This window comes from Pelodiscus sinensis, chromosome 32 (genome assembly GCF_052426305.1).
Source record: "Pelodiscus sinensis isolate ZL-2025 chromosome 32, ASM5242630v1, whole genome shotgun sequence".
NCBI classification, from domain to species: Eukaryota; Metazoa; Chordata; order Testudines; family Trionychidae; genus Pelodiscus; species Pelodiscus sinensis.
The window spans coordinates 10,468,555-10,491,381 of NC_143083.1; the positions used below are offsets into that span (position 1 = coordinate 10,468,555).

Consider the following 22,827-nt stretch of genomic DNA (forward strand, 5'->3'; position numbering starts at 1 on the left):
CTGTGGCTTTAATTCAAAGCCTCTGGCCCCAGGCGATAATTGGGGGAGGCTAGTCCCTGGGCTCTGCCCTTCTGCCCCACCCCTTCTGGAACCGACCCGTGACCACATACCAAAAATCATTATGGCCCCCCTACAAAAATAATTGCCCACCCCTGGAATAGAGATACAATAGGAGAGGGAAGCTGAGACATTGCTATCAGCTTCCCTGTTCTCCACTTGTTGTTTGCATTTTTAATGTTAATTTTTGAAGTCTAAGGGCTAAACAAGCCCTACAGAGGGAGAGGGGTAGGGCAGCAAAATGCTGAAATTTTGGTGAGTAAATAAAATGCTCCTTCATTTAGTTTTTCCTAGTTTCTTTATTTTAAATTGGTGTTTGGGTTTGGTAGTTTTTGTGTATTTAAAATAAAGCTATAGGGTTTTGGGTTTTTTTAGATTCCAAAACATTTTACCTTTTAGATGAGAGTATGATCATTAACAATCCATTTCACTTTTCACAAAAATAGAGATGTAATTCAGATATTTACATTGTGGATGCCTAAAATAAACGAGTACAGTGGCATTGTGGAGACTACAAAAATATATAGTATAATGACCTTTCAGATATAACATTCTTGATGTAATATAATGTTCCTCTGTGCTGTTAAACAGTTTTTGTGTTTCATATGGAAGGATGCTGCATTATGGTGGTGGATGAAATAATCATGTATTTATGTAACATCTGATGTTTGTGAAGAGAGTTAAGGAGCTATTTAAATATAACATGGTAGTGGAAGTAGTTTCTTCTTAGATACACTTGGACAAGAATAAGGGTTCATCAACTTCTTCTCTTTTACTGACTACTTTGTAAGAGAGATCCACCCATGGATACATCCACTCTAAAAATCTCAAATCTTTGCGTTGCTTGGGAAATTCTGTTCTACAGATGGGGAGCTGACACACAGGAAAATCAAGTGATTTGACCAAGATCATTCAGGGAATCTTTGGCAGGGGTGGGAACTGAAGCCAGATTTTCTAACTATAAGATCATTTCTCTTGTATTAACATGCATTTCTCTTGTATTAGCATAATGTAATACAGTGGTCTCCAACCTTTTTACACTCAAGATCACTTTTTAAGTCTCAGAACAGGCGAAGATCTACTGCCCCGCCCCTTCCTTGAAGCCCCACCTACATTACATGAGGAAATCTAATGTAAATGTACTGCGCAGGTGCGCAGTTCAGAGAGGGCTCAAGAGCTACTCTTAGAGCCCCTGAGATCTACCGGTAGATCGCGATCTACTGGTTGGTGACCACGGATGTAATATATGTAGAAGAAGAGACTGTCACTGCTTTTCAGAGAGAATGCATTGACACACAAACACAAGTATTTGGTTTGTAAGTACTGATAAATGACATTTAAAAACCAACAAATGCTACTCTTAATTTGCATGGCCTGCAACAGTGGAATAATCCATTATTTCCAGCAATTGTCTGTTTGCTAATTATTTGTCTGGGATGTTCCTACTAGGTAGGTAGAAGCTGTCAATCAAGGCTCAAGAGAAGGAGAAACTAAACCTAATAATCCTGTGGCTAGGGATGTGGCTTGCAGAAAAGATTTTGGTGGGGGCACTTGAAGTTTTGGCTGCCTTTTGTAAGTGTATGTGGTCTATCTGATGCTTATTTGAAGGGGGACGAATTTAGTACAGGTTCTTACCTGCTTTATGCCGTCTTTCATTGGAGCAACTTCTTCTGAAGATCATGAAAATGGTGAAGTTAAGAGAGGATTAGTACATCCTGTCACTTGGACAACTGCTCCATCATGTTGCAGCCTTGCATTGAAGGGACATTGTCTTTTTTGCTCCCAGTCCCCTGCAGAGCAAAAAGGTTTGTCGGATTCAGGCGAGGACTCACAGGGAGAGGCTGAGTCCCCCCACGGTGGTATGGGTCACACAGAATCAGCTGGTGAGCGCGACTTTGAGCTTCCTGCTCCCGCTGTTGCCTCAGTCAGTACTACTCTGATTCCTGCTTCTGAAGTCCAGCTTGCTCCTATTCAACAAGAACTGGCAGGGGTAAGTGCGAACCTACCAAGTACTTCTGCTGCTGATGGGATTTAATTTTTTTTTAATTCTGTCCATTCCCCTAAAGTGGTTAAGTGATGCTGTAAACTCTCATTGTTAATAATTTTCCCGGATCCTGTATTACTCCTCCTAAGCCAATAGTTCAGTTGGTAGGAAAAGAAGATTTTTGGTAATGAGGAGAGTTTTGAAAGACTTGTCCTTTATGTAAACTCTCTTCAAAGGGTAAAAAGAGATGCAGTGCTTCCAGGAACAAGAATTCTCCCAAGCCAGAGGAGAAGTGGGGGAGGAGGGGAAGGGAGTTCACAAGAATCAAAGTAAGATCATCCAAGGAATCTTTCAAAAAAGAAGGGGATTTTTTTGACTCTAGTTTATAATCCTCCAATACAACAAAGCAAGAAGAGCTATAGAGCTCTTGTTCCCCTGGATTCAAACAGGTGCGTGCCATTCTTCTGTTTTACCTTCTAAATTACATTATCTAGAAGAGAATTTCTTAATGCTGGCAGAAGAGTTAACAATGTGTGAAACTGCAGACTAGAAAAAAAATCTGTGTAAATTCAGTTCTCAAAAGTACATAAAGTTGTGGGTTTGTTGGCTAAAGACCATGATCCTTACAGAGGAGGAGAGAATATTTTCAGAAAGATCAAATGTACAGACTGGTGCTTCCAGGCATTGAGTGAAAGCTATTATAGTGTCATGCTTTGAGACCAAAAAAACAGTACATCAGTCTGGACAAAACTGTAAGGAGCTTAATAAGAGAGATTCTATCTAAAGCCTTTTAATGAGCTTTTTAGAAGGGCTATTTGTTCCACTACAGTTGCTGAAGATTATTGGCTGAGACAATGAAAAGCTGATACCCAAATGAAATTGTTAGCATTTTCTAAGTTGGCCAGGAAAAAATTGTTTGGACACTCCTTCAAGAAAGTAAAGCCTAAAAAAAGAAAATGGCATTATCTGTCAAACTTGCTTGAATTTTAAAAATAACTTCAATTCTAACAGTCTTATTGTCAGGCCAGTTAACCCAGAGTTTAAATAGATTCTGTACATGCATAAACTGTAGTGGGAGTCAGCAAGTGGAAGAGATCATAAAGGAGCTGGGTTTCCAAGCAGACTCTGACACCTAATAATCCTTTGTGATTATCCTCATAGCTTTAAAAGAACCCTCAGGAGAATGGGAGCACTTTTATAGGAGGAAAATGAGATTCAGCAATGGCCAATTATTAGAAACTACTACCATGAGTAATCAAATTCTCCCAGGATTCCTCTTGATTCCTAGAACAAGATACAATGCAGAATTCATAGCTTTTTTCCTGTGCATCTTCTGAGTGCTGATATCACTGTGAATTCCTGGTTCCATCATAGGCTTTCAGAACATGATTCATCATTCATGTCCCCAACAAGGCTGGTAAAGTAATGCTAATTCTAGAACTGGAGGAATTGTAAGTGATGTTGATCTGGCAGTGCACCTAGCACTGTTACCACCTGTAGAGACAAACATGGGCTAGATTCCCTGTTTGTCAAAATGACCCTTGGTACTATGGAGATGGAGGGCTCTGAGAGCTGCTTACAGTTCTTTGATTGTCAGCTAGTTGTCTGGTCTAGATAAGAATGCAGCAGGGTCTTCTCTAAGTGCACCAGCTTGCCAGAGTCATGCATGCTTGGGTCTCTCCTCCTTCCTACTTGCTGCACTTGAGGCTGGTTACAGTAATGTATGTAAACAAATACTGAATGTAAGTACACAGTGGACAAAGAAGAAATGACTGAGTGTGCCTTGAAGAGAATCAGCTGTCTCTTCAGGCCATGCATTTTTTACAGAAGAAAGACACTTAGATGAATTGACTGAGCAGAAGGATGATACAGGACTTAATGGCATCTGCATAGCAGGGATGTGAATGGTTAACTGGTAAGCATCACTGGGCAATGCTACTGGTTATGGTTAACCGGGGGTGGAGGTGTGTTTGTGCGTGTGCACTTCAACCTGGCCGCTTACCGGTTATGGTTAACTGGGGGAGAGAGCTCCAGCCCGGCTGCCCCCTGTTTAAGCTGTTAACTGGTTAAACGACTGATTAAATGGGATTTTTCGTTCCTACTGCATAGGGAAATATTAATGAATACCATTTTGTTTGACATACCACAAATGATCTCTGAAATGAACTAATTGGTGTTCTCCATTGGGGAAGTAATTGAAGTGCTTTGTGTAGATGCTATTTTATGATGGGAGATGGTATCTCCTTTCTTCTAATTTCAAAGATGGGCATGAAGAGACTTTTGAGCCACCATGGTGGTTCTTTGCTGGCTTGAGAAGTCCTCAGTATTGTTTTGATGTTTGTATGTTACTATAAATATTCATTGCAGTTTGCAAAGTGCAGAATAGGATGCAGCCCCCAAAAGCATAGTCTCTAGGGTCTTAAAACAAACCCTTTTGCCCACTTCTCACTGCTGAATGAGAAGAATTTCAGGTTACTGTGTATAATGGGTGGCAGAATTCTTATGCTTATGAAGATAACATTACAGATGTTAAATGTATATTAATTAGTGATGTAAAAAGTCGTTTAAAACAGTAACCGTGTAACCACTGAAAATCTTAGCAGTTATATGGTTACACATGCTGTGGGCTCTTCAGTATAAAACTTATTTAAGCTTTATACTGCAGAGCCTTCAGTGAAGCCTCCCTGGGAGCTGGGAAGGCAGTGGCTGCCGGCTTTGCTCTGGTAGCTGCCTCTCCGGCAGCCAGGTGAGTTTAACCAATAACATTAAGCTTCAGCTTATTGGTTAATCGGTTAAACTCTAACATCCCTAATATTCATGTTGTGATGTCGTCTTGAGTCTGTAAATATGTGACAGCTCAGTGCCCCTGCTGGTACTTTTGTTTACCAATCAGTAGCAAAGCAAAATTAAGATTCTAGGGAGCTTCAGTACTGCTGTTCAGAACAATGTGGAACTGTCAAACTTGTCAGTGTGGTGCTTCTGTTTGGGAGAATATTTGGAAGGTTGTGGGAGAGGCTAAAGTAGTAGCGAGAGTAGGAGGAGAGGAAATTTTCGCTCCTTGCAGAGGGTTTCAAAGATGAAAAGGGCTTTTAGGTGTTCTGTCTGTGTCCTTTGAAGTACCAGGACCTGGAAAACTATATCTTGATCCCCTTGTGGTCTGCAATTCTGTAGGTGTAATATTTGGTGTGGGATTCACCCTTTGCCACAGAATTATTCTTAAGTATTCTAAACTTCAAAAGGCTCATGAAACTGTGTAAACCAGTGAAGTGCTTTTTCTGAGTTTTTAGGTAGCCTAAGACAACAGAGAGCTGTGAATTTTGCTAGTTATATCACTAGAGTGAAAGATCTACAAACTAAAGGTTGCAATTGAAATGTCAGTACTGATAACTGTATCACATAATGGTAGCCAAACATCCAGCTAATTCCACGTGCCCTCACACTGCTTCCCATGCCTCCAAAAGTGGCAGCTGTCTCTATCCCACTTGCTAAACACTACAGCTTCTCCTTACAGTTCTGCAGCATTGCTGTCTTGTCAGTATAGAAATATGAGAGATTGGAAACTTGAATGTGTGGAGAATGTAAAATAGAATTTAACATCAAAATAAACAACATTTGGATACTGTTGCATAGACTATTTTTTCATAATTAATTTAAAAATGCTTATTCTTTAACTAGCTGGAGTTACCTGGCGTTGCTCGGGAAACTGGAGGTACAAAATGTAGAAAAACAGTAGTCCATTATCTTTTTTTGAATGGTAGAAAAGTTGCACTGATTTCTATAGGGATTAAAATATAGGTCCGCATCATCCCCGGGTGGAGGGGAGGCTACACGCAGAAGGGGTGCCCCAGCTCACGCATGGGGCTTCAGGTGCCGTAGGGGTCAGGGCAGGTGCCCGAGCCGTTGTGCACGTGAGGTGTCGGGGCACTGTGTGCCGGGGCAGAGGGAGGTGGGAAACAGGGTTGCTTATGTAACCTTGTGGGCGGGAGGGGATGAGTCCCGGACAGCGCTGGGGGCCACAGGTGGCAGGCACGGGACCTCGTGTGGGCAGGGCAGTCCCTGTAGTGCAGTGAGTTACTTTTTGATTTTTACAGCTTGAGCTCAGGCCCGATCGGGTCCCAAAGTACCTTTAAAACCTACTCCTGGATGAAAGGTTATCCCATGCAAAGATTGGTTGTGGTAGCTCTTATATATAGTGTCCAAATTATTAGCGCACAAATTTACAAACATTCTCCTTTATATATTAGATTTAAATGAAGCTGAGACATAATTGAGTTTCATCTTGCCCTAGAGTACATGGATTATATACAAATACCTGGCTAGTCAAGTGAGGTTCCTGAGTACCTTGACCTCCTCAATTGTATCATGCTGTATTTGACAAAAGTAGGAAATGGCTTCTCAACTGTATTCTGAAAATTGGATTAGCTTTAAGTACGATTTCTGGGGGAGAGAGAATCTGATCTTAGAATGATTCAAAGTCTGGAAAACTCACTTAGTGGTGACTTAAGAAGCTTGACGTTCATTTTAGTCAAGAGCAGTTTAAAAGGTATCTTGATTGATGTGCATGGGGAAAATATTTCTGATGTAAGAGGGCTCTTTAAATCTAGCAGAGAAAAATGCATCATGATATCCAGTTGTTAGAAGCTGAAAGTAGACACATTTACACTAGAAATAAGATGTTAATTACCATCATTATTGAAAATGTATCATGAAAACAACTTACCCAGGGACCTGGTGGCCTCTCCATCATTTAGTCTTTTTAAGACTGGATGTCTTCCATACAAGGGAAGTTTTGGACATTTGATAGTTTATGCTGTGCAGGAGATCAGGTTACAGGATTGTAATCATTCCTTCTGGACTTATTCTGTGGAAGACTCTGATTCCCAAGTTGTAGAAATTCAGTGGGTCTAAGTATTGGCACATGTAGAGCTGAAGTGTTAGTAATTATGATGTTATTACATGGAAACAGTTCCCTTTAAATAAACATTACGTTAATGTTGCAAAGTCAAGCGCACACAAGCTGAGAGATGCCAGAATTAAAGTGGCCTGAACGATCTTAATTTGTCCTTTTTTGCATATTCATTTTGATAGTATATCATCATGAAATTAAAGACTATCTAATTTTCCTCCCTGATCTCTCTGACCTGACTGGTTGCAGAGTCTCCTCCATAGGCTTCTGAACAGTCTTTCCTCCTCTCCTTGATCAAGTCTTGCCCACTTTTCCCCATGACCCCTTGTCAGATGTCTCCCCTTTCCCTCAAACTTGTTTCCTTAGGGGCCTCCCCCTGCCAATTTGCCTCAGCAGGTCCTAGACCTAGTCTCCTTGCAAAGCCAGTCCCAGTTTCTTCCACCTGCTAGCATTCAGTTCCAGTCCCCATCCTTGCAGGCTCTGTGTTCCAGTCTGTTTCCCCAGTCCTCCTCTGTAATGCCTTAGTCCAGTTGTTATCCCTTCTGCAGTCAAATCATATGTCTTCCATTTCCCTACTGACTGGTTCTTTGCTTTTAGTTCTGGTCCCCATTCCATAGCAGTCATTACAGGGAAAGTCCAGCTTCTTCACCCCTGTTGCCCAGGGCTGGAGGATACTCAGGTACTTTGTGGGGATGGAGTATGTATTATCCAGTCAGCATTCAGAGCTGTGGAAGGCTCAGACATTCACAGTGAGGAAAGATACTCTGGTGATTTTAGCTGTTAGGCTCTGGCCAGTCTCCACTGAGCATGTGCAAGCTGGAATTTTTGAAGAAAATTGGGTGAATTTTCATGAGAGTGGCAAAAGCCACATTGCTGACACACAGATCAACAATTTCAAGTTCTTGTTCCAAAGCATGAGGGCCCTAGCTTTTTCCAGAGAAAGGGCGACCAGGAACTTGACAGTGGAAAGTCACTTTTCTCTTGTCTTAGAAATGGCTGTTTTGGTTGAAACTTAGTAGAACAATTCAGCCTGCGGTATCACTGAAAATTTCATCCCAAATAGTTATAGGCAAGTCTTATAATAGGAAGTATCATGCAACTTTGGTAGGCAGTGCCATCAGCCCTGACGGTAATAGTTAAATGATTTCAAACTGCTTAAGAAGGTTCTTTGTGAGGATCATTTCATCCACCACTAAAATGCAATAATTGTTCAACAGTGCACACCAATACTGCTCAACTGTTTGTTAGGGACAAGAAGGGAGTATGCTTCCTGCAGCTAGAACTTTAAAGGGAATTTTCAAGTAGACTGAATTTAATTACCCAATTTTAATTTTTTTAATGCTTACTCTATTTTCTCAACTTTCTTTTATTCTTAATGATATCTTAATTGTTGGAGTTAATGGAAATTGCTGATATTTAACAAATAGTTTTGCTAACATAAAATACAGCTTGAAAGTTTTTTCAGTCTGGAATTATTGGTGATTGGTGCTTTCCTGTCTGAGCCCTGATTGACAGCTTTGAACTATCTTTGGATTCTGGTGCGGGGGAGAAACCCAGACATTCTTTTTAGCGGGCATGCTAAGTAGGAAAAAAAAATAGGGCATGAGATATTTCCTTATTCTGTTGCTTGTAACCACTGTCTTTTTTAAATTACATTGACAGCATCAGCAGCCTCTAGCAAATTTGGCATGAATACTTTTTTTCTTCCCTTAATATGCAAAGCTTTTGGTTTAAGATATGTAGAACTTAATCTGAGCTAGTGGATATATAGCTCTTTCCTTTGTATATGTCTGATGAGTACGGCTCTACCATATTCACTGTCCATTTTGATCAGTTTCATGGCCATGGTCCATTTTGGTCAGTTTCAAGTTTTCAGATGGGTACACCTGAAATTTCAGTGTTGTGACTGTGGGGGTTCCCCCCCAAAAGATACTTGGAGGTGGGTGTGATTCACACTCCCCTCCCCCGAGCACCCATGCAAAGGAAAGCTAAGTCCTTTCCCTCCCCAGTCCATTGGGGGTTTTCAGCTAGGGTCCACCAGTTGTTGTGCTCCCAGAAGCACGGGAGAGATCAGATTTCATGGGGAATGGCTAATTTGTTGGCCCGTAATGTGTTTTCACAGTTGTGAAATTGGTAGGGTCCTACTGATGAAGAGTCCTAGTACTGATGTGCTTCACCCTCAGAATGTAGCAGTTCATTTTTTTGTTAATGCTTGCTTGCAAAAACCTACGTAACTCACAAACAGCAAGGACTGCAATGAGTAATATGGTCATTCAAGGCGACAAAACATTTGGACTGCGCCACATTGTGTTTTTTTGATCTCTCATGTTCAAACAGCTATTCAAACTACAATATATCTATATCATTCTCATTGGAACAATATGTTAGTAAGGAAATTTTCCTGGGACCTTGGAAGTTTGTGGAAGAATTCCCATTAATTAAGAGACATTTTGTCAACCTGCTTATATGTTGGTTTGTGATGGCATGATTATAAAACCTGTGTTAAACATTCTCTTCTTTTGTTGTATTAAAGATTCCCACAAATGGGACATTTTTAAATCATTGGTGATAAAGGAAAAATAGAAAAAGTGTCACATGCACATACACTAAAAGAGCATTTCCTAATTTCTTTCATATAAGATTCGTGTTGGAAGAGACTTTAGGAGGTCATCTAAACCAAACCCTCCTCATCTCCAGCTTGAAGTAGGACCACCCACCTTTATCATCCCAGCCAGGGCTTTGTTATGTTGGAGCCTTAAAATGCCATAAGAACGGAGATTTTGTGACCACACTATAGAACCCATTCCAGTGCTTCACCACCATCCTAGTGAAGCAGTATTTCCTAATATCCAACCTAGACCTTTTCTACAGCAATTTGAGACCACTGCTCCTTTTTCTGTCATCTGCCACCACTGAAAATAGCCTAACTCCATCCTCTCTGGAACCCTTCCTTCAGGTATTTGAAGGCTGCTATCAAATACTCTACTCCCAAACTTCTCTTTCTGCAAACTAAATAAGACAAGTTCCATCAGCCTCTCCTGATAAGTCCCATGCTCCAGCCTCCTAATAATTTTTATTACCCAATAATGACTTCTCTTGATCTACTGGCAGTACTCCTACTAATGCAGCTGAATGTGCTGTTAAGTTCTTGGCAACAAGGATGCACTGTTGACGACTCTCCAGCTTCACTTGACCTTGCTGAGCCTCATTACATTTCTTTTGGCCCAGTCCTCCAATTTGTCTAGATCACTCTGACCCTGGGGGAGTGTGGAGGAGTCTGCATGGCCTTTTCTGGCTTGACATGAGTTCTGGCTAAGAAGCAGGGCCCTGCTAAGTCTGGTGCTAGCAAGCATGCAGGCGGGCCTCAGTCTGAAGCAAGTATGTGGAAATATAACCTTTTGCCCTTGGTCATTGGTTAAAGCAGGGCTACTCAACTTTGGAAGTCCCAGGGCCACAATGATACTCACAGCACATGCTGAGGGCCGCAACTTAAGTGTGGTTGCATATACATGCAAATATATATATAATATGCAAATAGCTTCTTTCACACTGATGGGTATGAATACAAAGATTAAGGCAAGACACAACACACAGGCTCCATTTAAGTCAGTTCTGCTGATGTTAATAAAATGCAATATTTACCCGATATCCACCCATATGACAAGTACTTTAAATGAGCAATGAGAGTCCAGGAATTTAACTATTAATATGCATATCAACAGAAGACCTTTATATTAACTACATTTTTGTTTTGGCTCCCAACAAAGCAAACAAACTGGCTTCAGGCTGCATGCAACCCACGGGCTGCGTGTTGAGTAGCCCTGGGGTAAAGGCTTGACCTTAAAGTGCTGAAACTGCTAAGTTCGTGCCCTTGGTCATTTGGTGAGGTTACTAATAAGTTCCTTAAAGTGCTGAGATCACTTACGTGTATACCATTAAAAACAAACATGATCAAATTTTCCAGAATTATTATGATGTGACTTATAGGAATAGGGTGCGACACAATGGGCCACCCTGTATTTTACGTAAGTGCTGTACGGGGATTGTTGGGGATCAAGGATGAACTGTAAGTAAATTAGGCTTGAATATTGTAATATAACTAGTTTTGCACTAGCTGCTGCTTTGCATTATAGGTATCTTAGGCTAGCGCTTTAAAAATGTATAGTACATAAAACTATATTGCATAGTAATAAGTTAGCCTATAATGAATCATAGGTGAAGCCTGTACTATGATTTGTGCTGTTCATCTGTCTTGCACTGCTTATGGGAATTGTTTTGACCCTCTTACTTGCAAAGTTATTTGGTTATTGTATTTGCTTGAATTTCAATAAAATAGGAAAGTGGTTAAGTTCAAATCTCTCTTACTGGTCTGTCCTGCGCCTCTGAATCTAAAAACATAGTGAAAGAACCATCACACGACAATCATCCCAGCCAGGGCTTTGTTAGGTTGGAGCTTTAAAATCCTACATGAATGGAGATTCTGTGACCACCCTAAGTAACCTGTTCCAGTGCTTCACCACCCTCCTAGTGAAGCAGTTTTTCCTAATATCCAACCTAGACCTTTTCTACAGCAACTTGAGACCACTGCTCCTTGTTCTGTCATCTGCCACCATTGAAAATAGCCGAGCTCCATCCTCTTTGGAACCCCTCCTTCAGGTATTTGAAGGCTGCTATCAAATACTCTACTCCCAATCTTCTCTTTCTGCAAACTAAATAAGACTAGTTCCATCAGCTTCTCTTCGTAAGTCCCATACTCCAGCTTCCTAATAATTTTCATTACCCAATAATGACTTCTCTTGATCTACTGGCAGTACTCCTACAAATGCAGCTTGATATGCTGTTAAATTCTTGGCAAGGATGCACCGTTGACTCCTATCCAGCTTCTTATCCACAGTAATCCTCCAGTCCTTTTCTTCAAAACTGCTGCTTAGCCAGCCTGTCCATAGCCTGTTCATGGGATTCTCCTGTCGTAAGTTCAGGGCTCTGCACTTGACCTTGCTGAGCCTCATTACATTTCTTTTGGCCCAATCCTCCAATTTGTCTAGATCACTCTGACCCTGTCCTTACCTTACAATTTATTGTCATCCACAAATGTGCTGAGGCTACAGTCCTACCCATCGTTCAGGTCATTAACGAAAATGTTGCACAAAATTGGCTCCAGGATCGACCCTGGGCCACTCCACTTAATACCAGCTGCCAACTAGACATTGAGCAGTTGACCACTACCTGGTGAGCCATACAATCTAGCCAGCTTTCTGTCCACCTTATAGTTCATTCATCCAATCCGTACAACTTTAACGTGCTGGCAAGAGTATTATTATAGACCATATTAAATGCCTTGCTAAAGTCAAGGTATGTCATACCCATCCACTTTCCCCATATCTGCGCAGAGATCGCTATCTCCTTATAGAAGGTGATCAGGTTGGTCAGGTATGACTTACCCTTGGTGAATTGATGTTGACCTTTCCCAATTACCTTCCTTTCCTCCAGGACAAATCCTTCATCTTGGCAGGGGATTAGGTTAGATGACCTTTGCAGTCCCTTTTAACACTATGATCCTTCAGCTTATCTAATTTTTTTAAAACTGTTACACTTTTGACCACCAAAACATCCACTTGGGGTGTGTGTGTGTGTGTGTGTGTGTGTGTGTGTGTGTGTGTGTGTGTGTGTGTGTGTCAGTTTGAAGAGGCAATGTGTAATGAAATACTTCCTTATTTTGTTATAAATCTGGTGTCTATTAATTTCATTTATGTGAGTTCTGGTTCTTGTCTGATGTAATTTGTCCCACTCCTTTTAATCTCTCTTCATATGGAAGCTGTTCCTTTCCCTGTCCCATTTTTTATCCCAATCTGTACTTTTTTTTCCTAATTCTAATTTTTGCTTTTGAGTAGGGATATAAAAACTCCTAAAAAAAAAAAATAGTTACTGTGTAACCAATTAAAATTAAATTGGTTGCACAGTTAAACGAGCCCTATGGCCTCTGGTCAGCCCCGCAAGCCTTTGACCAGAACCAATAAGCATCAGCTGATCAGTTGACCCTTTAAACTCTTACATCTCTAGTTTTGAGATGGGCCAAACAGAACTGCATAAAGTATTCAAAATGTGCATGACGGGTTGGGTCACCGGGCCCCCTTAGGACTTATTTGATGTGCTGAATTACTACTGAGCCCACTTCTTGCCCTCATGAGTGTTCCTCAACTCTGTCCTGCTGAGGCAGACCCACAGGCCTCCTCCAGCAGTAACACAAAGATAGGGTTACAGCCCTCTACAGTATAATACAGAGACGGTTCAATCAGCTCAGCTCTGGGAAGGCTCAGGTAAAGGGACTTGCCTAATCACCCAAATGCACAGCAACAATGGGACCTGAACAATGTTCCCTCTAATTTTTTCCATACATGCATGGAATAAATTTTATGTGCACCAATGATGTGCAAATGTGCACCAACAATAGAAATTAGGGATGTAAAATCCCAGTTAATCAGTTAAGTGGTTAAACATTAGGTTGACCTAATGTTTAAATGAATAACCAAATAAAGTAGGATCTGGGCTGGGGACCGCTCCAGCCTGGCTGTAGCAGCCTGCAGCCTGTTGGGCTCCCTCTCCCAGCTCCTGTGGCAGGCAGGGTGCTGTTTCAGCCCCCACTGGTTACCGGTTAACTGGAACCAGTAAGGATCACCTGTTTAGGGTGATGCTTACTGATTAACCTTTCACATTCCTAAAAAAACGTTAGGGTGTGGATGCTCTTCTAATCAACTGGGTAGCATTTGAATCTCTTGTGGGCAGCTGCCCAAGGAGATGCATATCTGCTTGCTGCTCCACCCCCTCAGATAACAGTTAGTTACAAATGGTTTGTTAATGAACAAAAATAATTTTATTAAGTATAAAAGGTAGGATTAAGTGGCCATAATAGATGGCAGACAGAACAAAGTAGGTTACTAAACAAAACAGAACGTTCAAGTTAAACTTAATACCCTAAGAAACCATAATATTTCACTTTCAGTGTTATTTTAATAAGCTGCTTTCACATACTAGAAAGCCTCCCTGACAATCAAGATTACCTCACTTCCCACACTTTAATAGGTTTTGCATAAGGCAGGAATCCTTTGTGTTCAGTTTAAAACTTTTTTTCTCACTTTCAGTGGAAAAGTATCACATCCAAGATGGGTCCCAGCATCAGGTGACATACCTTGGTAGGACCAACCACAGTCCCTCCTCACAGACTTACAGGAAAAAAGTCTATTTACAGATCATTAAGTTTCTTGAGTACTTCTAATCACCCTCATATAGCATAATTACATTAGTAACTTAATTTTATACTAGGGATGTAATAGTATAGTGGATTAACTGATAAGCAAAATCTTATAGGTTAACACTATAGACTACATGCATTTCCCTTCCCCCACTCTTGCCAGTACCTTTTTTAGCAGGCTTGTCAGCAGCCCAGCTCAGTTCTGACTCACACCGGGTCCAGAACCTACTTCTGCTGCAGCTCTGTATTTAATGTGTATTAGGAGCCGGGGAGGCAGGCAGGCAGCCCAGCTCAGTTCCAGCTCATGCTAGGTCTGGGAGCTCTGACCTATCTTAAACAGAGGCAGCTGCCACCCCACACTGCTGCCTCTTTATTAGAGGCAGCAGCACTGGGCAACAGGCAGCTTGTCCACAAGGGGAGCTGGTTTTTAAACTGGCTCCCCTTGTGGACCAGCTCCTGCCTGACACTCTGCACTGCTACTTCTGATACAGTGGCTGCCGGCCCCACCCCCAGGGAATATAAAATAGTCAACTAACCAGTAAGAATTCATGAGGTTACTCAACTATTCCATTAACTTATATTTAACATCCCTAGTTTATACTGCATGTTCCTAGCTTTGATCTACAAAGATGATACATTTATAAAAATGAGAAAATCATATTCAGTAGATGACTTTTCCAGTGATGTCTTACGTAAGGTATGTTGCATAAAGCATATTCCAGTTATATCATTCCTATTCATAATCATATTTTCATAAAGCATATGGTATGGCCCTTCACAGTGTGGGTTCACTATGGATTTATACAGTGTCATTGTGATATTTTCAGTCTTTATCCTTTGCTAATAGTTCCTAACCTAGGAGTTTGTTTGCTTTTATGACTGCTGATGCTTATTGGACAGATGTTTTCAGGAAATTATTGGATTTTTTTCCATCCATGTGGGGAATAATTTTATGTTCACTGTGGTATGTATGAATGTGCACCACCAATAGAAATACAAAGTTTAGCTGTGGGTGCTTTGCTAAATAGCTGGACAGCATGTGAATTTTTCCTGAGCAGCTGCACAAGTGCACAGCTTATGTAGAACCCTGTCTATGATGTCGCTACGATATTTTTGGAGTGGGGAAACAATTTAGAGCCTATCATTCTGCATGTATAGTTGGAATCATGTTTTTCCATCATGCGTTACTTTGCATTTATCAACAGTAAATTTCATCAGCCACTGTGTTGCCTATTCAGCCAGTTACGTGGAACCCTTTGTGTAACTTTACAATCAGATTTGGATGTAATTATCTTGCAAACTTATGGATATGTTGAATAGCAGTAGTCACAGTACATGTACTCAGAGATTCCACTATTAGCTCTCTCCATCATGAAAAATGAGTTTATTCCTGTGCTGTTTCCCATTGTTTAATTAGTTACTCACCTACAAGAGCGCTTTCCCTCTTATCCCACGACTGCTTAGATTACTTAAGTGCCTTTGGTGAAGGACCTCGTCAAAGATTTTCTGGAAGTACAAGGCACACTGTGTCCACTGGATCACCCTTTTCCATGACCCTGTTGAAGAAAATTGTTGATGCCTATGACCCAACATAATTTGCTGAGGATGAGAACTTTGGGGTATAGGAGGGGGCTCCAGCTTTGGGGATGTCAGGGCTGTGGCAGGAAGAGCTTACCTTGAGTGGCTGCAGGTCAGCAGTGTAACAGGGGTGCTAAGGCAGCTTCCTGCCTCTCCTGGCATTGCAGACCATGCTGTGCCCCAGAAACAGCCAGCAGCAGGATCCCAGCCAGTGGGAGTGTGGAGCTAGTGCTCAGGGCAGGGGCAGTGCACTGTGTGCTCTCCCACTCACACCTAGGAGCCATGGCTGTTGCCGGCTGCTTCTGGGGCACAGTGCTGTCTGTGGTGCCAGGACAGGCAGGTAGCCTGGTCACCTGATCACCCTGCAGTAATGAGACCCTGTGCCTGACATTCCACGACCCAGTGCTGGGTCGCGACCCATAGTTTGAAAACCATTGCTCTCGGCATCTGGGACAGAGGCTCATTAAGCAGTAGATTACTTACCACAGTTAGTAGTTTTGCAACTTCATATTTGAGTTCTTTCAGAACTCTTGGTCTTGCTGACTTACTGTTTCAGATTTTTTCTCTCCAAAATCTTCTCTTTTGACACCTCAAATTGGGATAGTTGCTCAGATTTGTTTTCTAAAAACAAAGTTCCATAATAGAGCCAGTCTTTCTCATTTCTTTGTAGTGAAGACTGATGTAAATAATTCTTTCAGCTTCTCCCCAACAGTCTTGTTGACTTTGAGTGCTCCTTGAGCACCTGGATCTTTGAATGGCCCCACTGATTGTTGGTAGGTTTCCTGCTTCTGGTGTACTTAAGAAGTATGTCCCTCTCTCCCCCACCGCCCCAGCTGAGATTGGTGTTAGGCAAAAAAGAAAACCAATCTAATTACATTTTTTTCAATTGACTTGCTAGAGTTGATTCCTTTTTATTTTTCTCAGTAGGATCTGACCCCCAATTTTTAAAAGAAGTCATCTCGTTTCTATCTCCCTCTAACGCTAATGTTTAGTGATTATCTTCTTACTAGTGGTAGAAATGTAGACGTGTTAGTCTGGTGCAGCTGAAACAAAGAACAGGACTGTGTAGCACTTTAAAGACTAACAAGATGGTTTAATAGGTGACGAGCTTTTGTGGGCCAGTCCCACTTCCTCAGATCAAATAGTGGAAGAGAATCCTGAGCATCCAGAAATATAATTTATGCAATCATGTGCCGAAAGTGTCCATCCGCTATGTACATTGGACAAATGTCTCAGACACTTTGCCAAAGGATCAAAGCCCACAAAACAGATATCAGACAGGATCACAAAGAAAAAACAGTTTCTTGCCATTTCAACCAGAAAGGATATTGTCTCAACGACTTGATTACCTGCATCCTGCTTCAAAGACCTTTTAAGACTTCACTTCAAAGAGAATCCTCTGAACTGTCATTCATGCTTAAATTCAAATTTGAATAAAGACGCTAATTATCTTACCCATTACAAAGATAGCTTCCCCAATTATCACCTCTATTATCAATTTGATTTGTCCTTTTCATATGTGTTCATTTTTTTAATTGTATCCTTTGGCATATATGGTTGTGACAATTTTCTTCCACTATTTGATCTGAGGAAGTGGATCTGGCCCACAAAAGTTCATCACCTATTAAAGCATGTTGTTAGTCTTTAAAGTGCTACACAGTCCTGTTTTTTGTTTTATCTTCTTACTATGTTTTTAAAATTGGAGTATATCTATACTTTGAGCTTCTGTTTATGGGATTTAAAAAAAAAATTCCATGCAGTTGTCATGCATTGCACTCTCGTGATTGTTCCTTTTGATTTCCATTAAACTAGTTTCCTCAGCTGTGTGTTATCTCTTGGGCCAGATTGAGTGTGCTACTTGTGGCTAAATCAAGAATTTCATCTTCCTTTATAGGTTCTACACCTACCTACTCCAAAAGCCATTCATGGAATTGCATAGTCATCTTTTATTCCCTCAATGGGAAAACAGCTTATTTTCAATCATGATTGATAATATCAGCTTGTAATCATTGCTTTGATCATGTATCTTGTGATACCTTGGTTCATAAAATTAAATATCATAAGGCTCATTAAATATGGAACTGTGTATATTCAGAAATAATCAGCTAGCATTCTTTCCTGATATTTAAAAAATAAAGAATTTTCAAAGTATACCTGAAAAAGACAGCTATTAAAAAGATAATATATAGTATTTGTCAATATTGTAGTTTTCAAAAAAAAGTGGTTTTTTTTAAATTAAATGTAAAGGACACTTGCCTTTTGGAAGTAATCCTAGGTTCTTATACAATTTTCAGTTTTGATCTGCTGTGATGATAACAGTGTAATGCTACATCTTTTAAAACACTTAAAACATAAATTACTTTCTATTGAGTGATCTGTTCATTTGTATTTAAGGAACCAGCATATTTAGCTTAATTAATTTTTTTAAATAAAAAGAGAACATACATGATTTATTTAAATGATGGTATTTTTCAAAAACAAGGAGCAAGAGCAAAGTGCACAGCTCGTCTGCTCCCCAGCCAGAGTGAGAATGCAGCAAACTGTGAACTTTCCACTTGCTCTCTGTTAAACAGGAGCAGCCAGCAATGTCCCCATATGAATCTGGGGTTAGGGAGAGCTTCAGCCCCTCCCTCAAAGGGTGCCTAGGGGGTGAGCAGTCCTGGAGCAGTCCTGGATGGGAGGGAGCAGGGGCATGCTCCTAGCCAGCTCCTTTCACTTTCCTGTTGATTGTGTCTCTGCTGCATGGTAAGAATGTAATAGTATAATCGATTAACCGATAAGCAAAAGCTATAGATTAATGCTATAGACTGCACGCATTTCCCTCTCCCTGGCTTGTGACGGATCTGGTATCTACCCCTACTGTGGCTCTGCATTTAAAGAGTATTAGGAGCTGGGCAGGCAGGCAGGCAGCCCGCCCAGCTCAGTTTTGGCTCATGCTGGGTCCGGGACCCACCCTCATTTCAGCTCTGCATTTCAACTGTATTGAGAGGAGGGCGGGCAGGCAGCCCTACTCAGTTCTGGCTTGTGCTGTGTCCAGGAGCTCAGAGCTGCCCTAGACAGGGACTGTTGGCACCCTGCACTGCTGCCTCTTTCTCAAAAGCAGCAGCACATGGTGAAAGGCAGCCGGTCCGCAAGGGGAGTTGGTTTGTAAACTGGTTCCCCTTGCAGAGCAGTTCCCACCTGGCATCTCGCGTTGCTGCCTCTGATACAGTGGCTGCCAGCCCTATCACCGGGGACTATAGAATAGTTGACTAACTGATAAAATTTCACGACGTTACTCGACTATTCAATTAACTGATATTTAATATCCGTACTGTATGGATTTATTTGAAGCAATCCCATTCCAAGCAAATCCCATTTTACTGGCACAACCAAATCCTTACATTGCTTTAAGTTATGATAAGAGGAAGCTGTATACTGAATTTGAACTCTTTCCATTTAGGAGGAATTTTTTAACAGACAATCAAACAAACTGTCTCAAATATATAGTATATGTATATACTTTCTCAAATATATAGTACAGAGATTTAGAATAAACTCTTAGAAGTTTACACACTTACTGTGAAGTTAGAATTTTGGGGGTTTTAAAAACCAAAAACGTATTTTAACTTCCTGAACTAGTCACGCACACACGCACATTCATCTGTTGTGGGATTTCAAAATATAGGAATATTAGAATTGCTTTAGTCAAAATTCTCATATTTTATATTAGGAAACGTGGGAATGTACTTTCAGATACTATTAGTTACAAAAGATGCACACAAAAAATCCATCTCCATCTTAATTACTAAGCATTTGTCCTTTTTTGTTTTCATCATGTTATGTGAAAATCTGATGTCCAGTATGTTTGAACATAATTTACTCTGTTTTTGCAGTTTAAATACCCACCCTATAATAGCAGAAAGTCTCCAAACCAGCAACTGAAGCATATAGGATTATCTAAAGAGTGAGAGATTTTTCTATCAGTCTGTGATATAAAATCTTAATTTATCTTATGATTGCAGAGGTCAGCAGATGGATCAAGTCCAGAAGATGGAGAAGGTAAGGAAGGAAGTGTTTTAATTATTTTAGATCAGTAGCTGCTGCCTAATCAGAATTTTGTCTGTTTTATCTCTCTTCAACCTTTATCTCTACAGAATCTGACGACCGAGAGGATGGGAATTACTGTCCTCCTGTAAAACGTGAAAGAACTTCATCTTTAACACAGTTCCCTCCTTCGCAGACAGGTAAAATGTATTCTAATTCTTTTATGTCAAGAAAATAAGGGAGATGGTGCCTGGGCTTCTATTTAATTCTTGTGTCCTGCCATCATCTTCCATGCTACAGACAGACTACCTAGGCTGGAAAATGAGCAGACCCTCTTTTGTTTAAATTGTTCTGCATTGTCTCTGCCTTCACTCATGAGCCTGTTCTCATCCACATCACCTGCCACCACTGAACCAAGACAGTGAGGAACGTGGGTTTTAACCAGTAGACAAATCAGGGATATTAAACAAATGTCTTTACCCATAGATTCATATATTAAGTCTAAGAAAGTAATTGTGATTGTGATGATTTGAAACCGTTGGGATGTCACCTGATGAACTGAGATACCACTTAGCTTGCCTTTTCTGTCAGCCTGGGCACTCTTTACCCTGACTTCCTGACCCAGGCTCTTCAGTCTCCTCCAGCACATAAGTGCATAGGGTTACACACGAATGCAGAGTGATACAGATACTGAGATCAGTTCTGGGAAGGCTCAGCTTAATAGACTTGTCTCAACATCCAGGTTCGCATTTCCATTGGAGTACAGATGCAAAATTATACGTAATCTATCTCCTCCCTCAATGTGGAGGAAGGTATGGATTTTAAGTGGTTGAAGAGGTAGCAAGCAGCAAAGCTGATTATTAAGAAAATAATACAAAGCACCCAACTGAGCTAAATTTTCTAAAGAAGTTGGTTACAAATACTAATTCCTCACTCTAGATGTTGTTTTATGTAGATTCCTTCACAAGCCATGTATCTTTCTAGCCTGGGTCAGTACCCCCTTCCCTTCCAGTCCTGTTTTTTTCCAGGTATTTTCAAATATCTCTTTGGGTTGAGAGATGGAGGGCAAGCAAACTGAAGGCCTTCATTTGTCCCCCTCCCTAATATAGAAATCGGGAATCATTTGTCTGAATTCCTCACTAGTCAGTGGAAAAGTTCAGGCGTCTAAGATGCAAGTTAGTGTCAGGTGTCTAGGTCACCTGGTTCTATAGTATTGCAGCATCCATGAATCCGTGGCGGGTTCCTAGAAAGCCAAGCCTTTTCACAGTCCATTATCCTCGCTGATGGGCCATCAGACCTATCTGGCTTTTCCCATTGTGGTACCTGAACTGTTAGCAGTGGGTGTCACCCGAAGTAGCATAGTTGAAATATAGATACGCAATCAATATTCCTAATTTCAGATACAAAAATAATGCATGTATATAATAGGATAATCAAATTCAGTCTATCATAACCTTTCTAATGATACCGTACATGAATTACTTTGCATAAAGCATACCTTATGCCATATTCATATCATAAACATATTTTCATAAAGAATAAGAAGTGTAATGTCACAGTGATCATCTAGTCTGATCTCTTAGATAACACAGAATTTCACTCAGTAACTTCTGCATCAAACCCACAGCTTCTGGTTCAGTTAGACAGAATCACATGCAATTTTGATTCAAAGAAAGTCAATCTTATTCGGGGTGGGCAATAACTTTTAATGGGGGAGCCATGCCAAGATTTTGGCATGTGGTCAAGGGCACTTCTGTAGAGGGGGTGTGCAGTCTAGGATGGAGTTTGGGTGCAGAAGGGAATTTGAGATAAGATCCTGGGGTGCGGGGTAAGAGGTCTGAGAGAGGTAGTTTCGGTGAAGGAGCTGGAGTGCATGGTCCAGTAGGGGGTATGGATGCAGGAGAGGATTTTGGCCTGGGGGAGGGGGCTCTAGGAGGTGGTGCAAGGTCTTTTAGGGAGTTGTGACCTGGGTGAAAGGGATTTAGGTGGGGACCTGAAGCAGGGGAATGGGATGTAGGGGTCAGAGAAGGTGTAGGAGAGGATTCTGACCTGTGGGCGGGGTCGGGGGGGGGGGCGGGGAGGCAGGGTCTGGGATGCATTTGTGACCTGAGAGAAGGGGGAAGTATAGAGGGTTTGGGTGGTGGCCTGGGGCAGGTAGTCAGAGGAAGAGAGAGGGTTGAGTGCTAGAGGCAGGCTCTGGCTGGGAGGCACTTACCTGCAGAAACGTGAGGCAGACTGTCTACTGCAGGCGGCTTGCTGCTTCGTGTGGCTCTGCTCCAGGCAGCAGGAGGAGGGAGGAAGGGAGGGAGAAGGCTTCCCACACTGCCCCTGCTCCCAGCAAAAATTCTCAGCTCCTATTGGCTGGAAATGGAGAAAATGACCAATGGGAGCCGAGATATTTTTCTGGGTGGCAGGAGCAGCATGAGAAGTTTCCCTCCTCCCTCCCCAACCATTCAGAGTGGAGAGCAGTTGGCTTTTTTAAAGTGTGATCTGTTCTCTGTCTAAGGGTTCTGATGAGGCAGCCGTGGGTCAGATTCAGTGGCTTGGTGGGCCAGATCCAGCCAGCTGGCAGCCTCTTGCCCACCCCGATCTTATTTCTAGTCTCAGTTTGTCTAGCTTAAGCTTCCGACCATTGGATCTTGTTATATCTTTGCCTGTTACACATAGTACAAACTATGTCTATTGAAACCTTCTCCACGTAGGTGTTTATAGACTTATCAAGCCACCCCTTAACTAGTCTTTGACAAAATAAATAGTGACCTTTTTATTTTTCACTGTAAAGTAAGCTTCCGGGCCTTGGATTGTTAGTTCTATCACTGTGGATAACATCACAACTCAGGCCTGTAATTGGGGCATCATTTTTGACTCAACCTTGTCTCTTGAGCCACACTTCCAGATAGTGTCCAAGTTCTGATTCTGCTACCTAGCTAAAGTTTCCAAGATTCAGCCTTTTCTTTCTGTCCAGGGTGAAGGCTCTTGTTCAGGCATTTTCATCTGCCTTGACCTCTAAAACCAGCCACATCATTC

The 22,827-nt window shown here is 41.4% G+C and overlaps 1 protein-coding gene across 8 annotated transcripts in view; it reads left to right on the top strand.

The window, feature by feature from the left end:
* The window catches only part of RANBP3 (RAN binding protein 3), a 100,036-nt gene that overhangs the window by 24,923 nt on the left and 52,286 nt on the right, over window positions 1-22,827 (top strand). For 5 of the 8 annotated variants that reach the window (XM_075902972.2, XM_075902976.2, XM_075902971.2 and 2 more), the window contains 3 exons: window positions 1,844-2,047; window positions 19,779-19,815; window positions 19,911-20,000. In XM_075902972.2, coding sequence (XP_075759087.2) covers window positions 1,844-2,047; window positions 19,779-19,815; window positions 19,911-20,000 — 331 coding nt within the window. The remainder of the gene's footprint in view (window positions 1-1,843; window positions 2,048-19,778; window positions 19,816-19,910; window positions 20,001-22,827) is intronic. The other 3 variants (XM_075902977.2, XM_075902975.2, XM_075902974.2) reach the window with 1 other exon arrangement.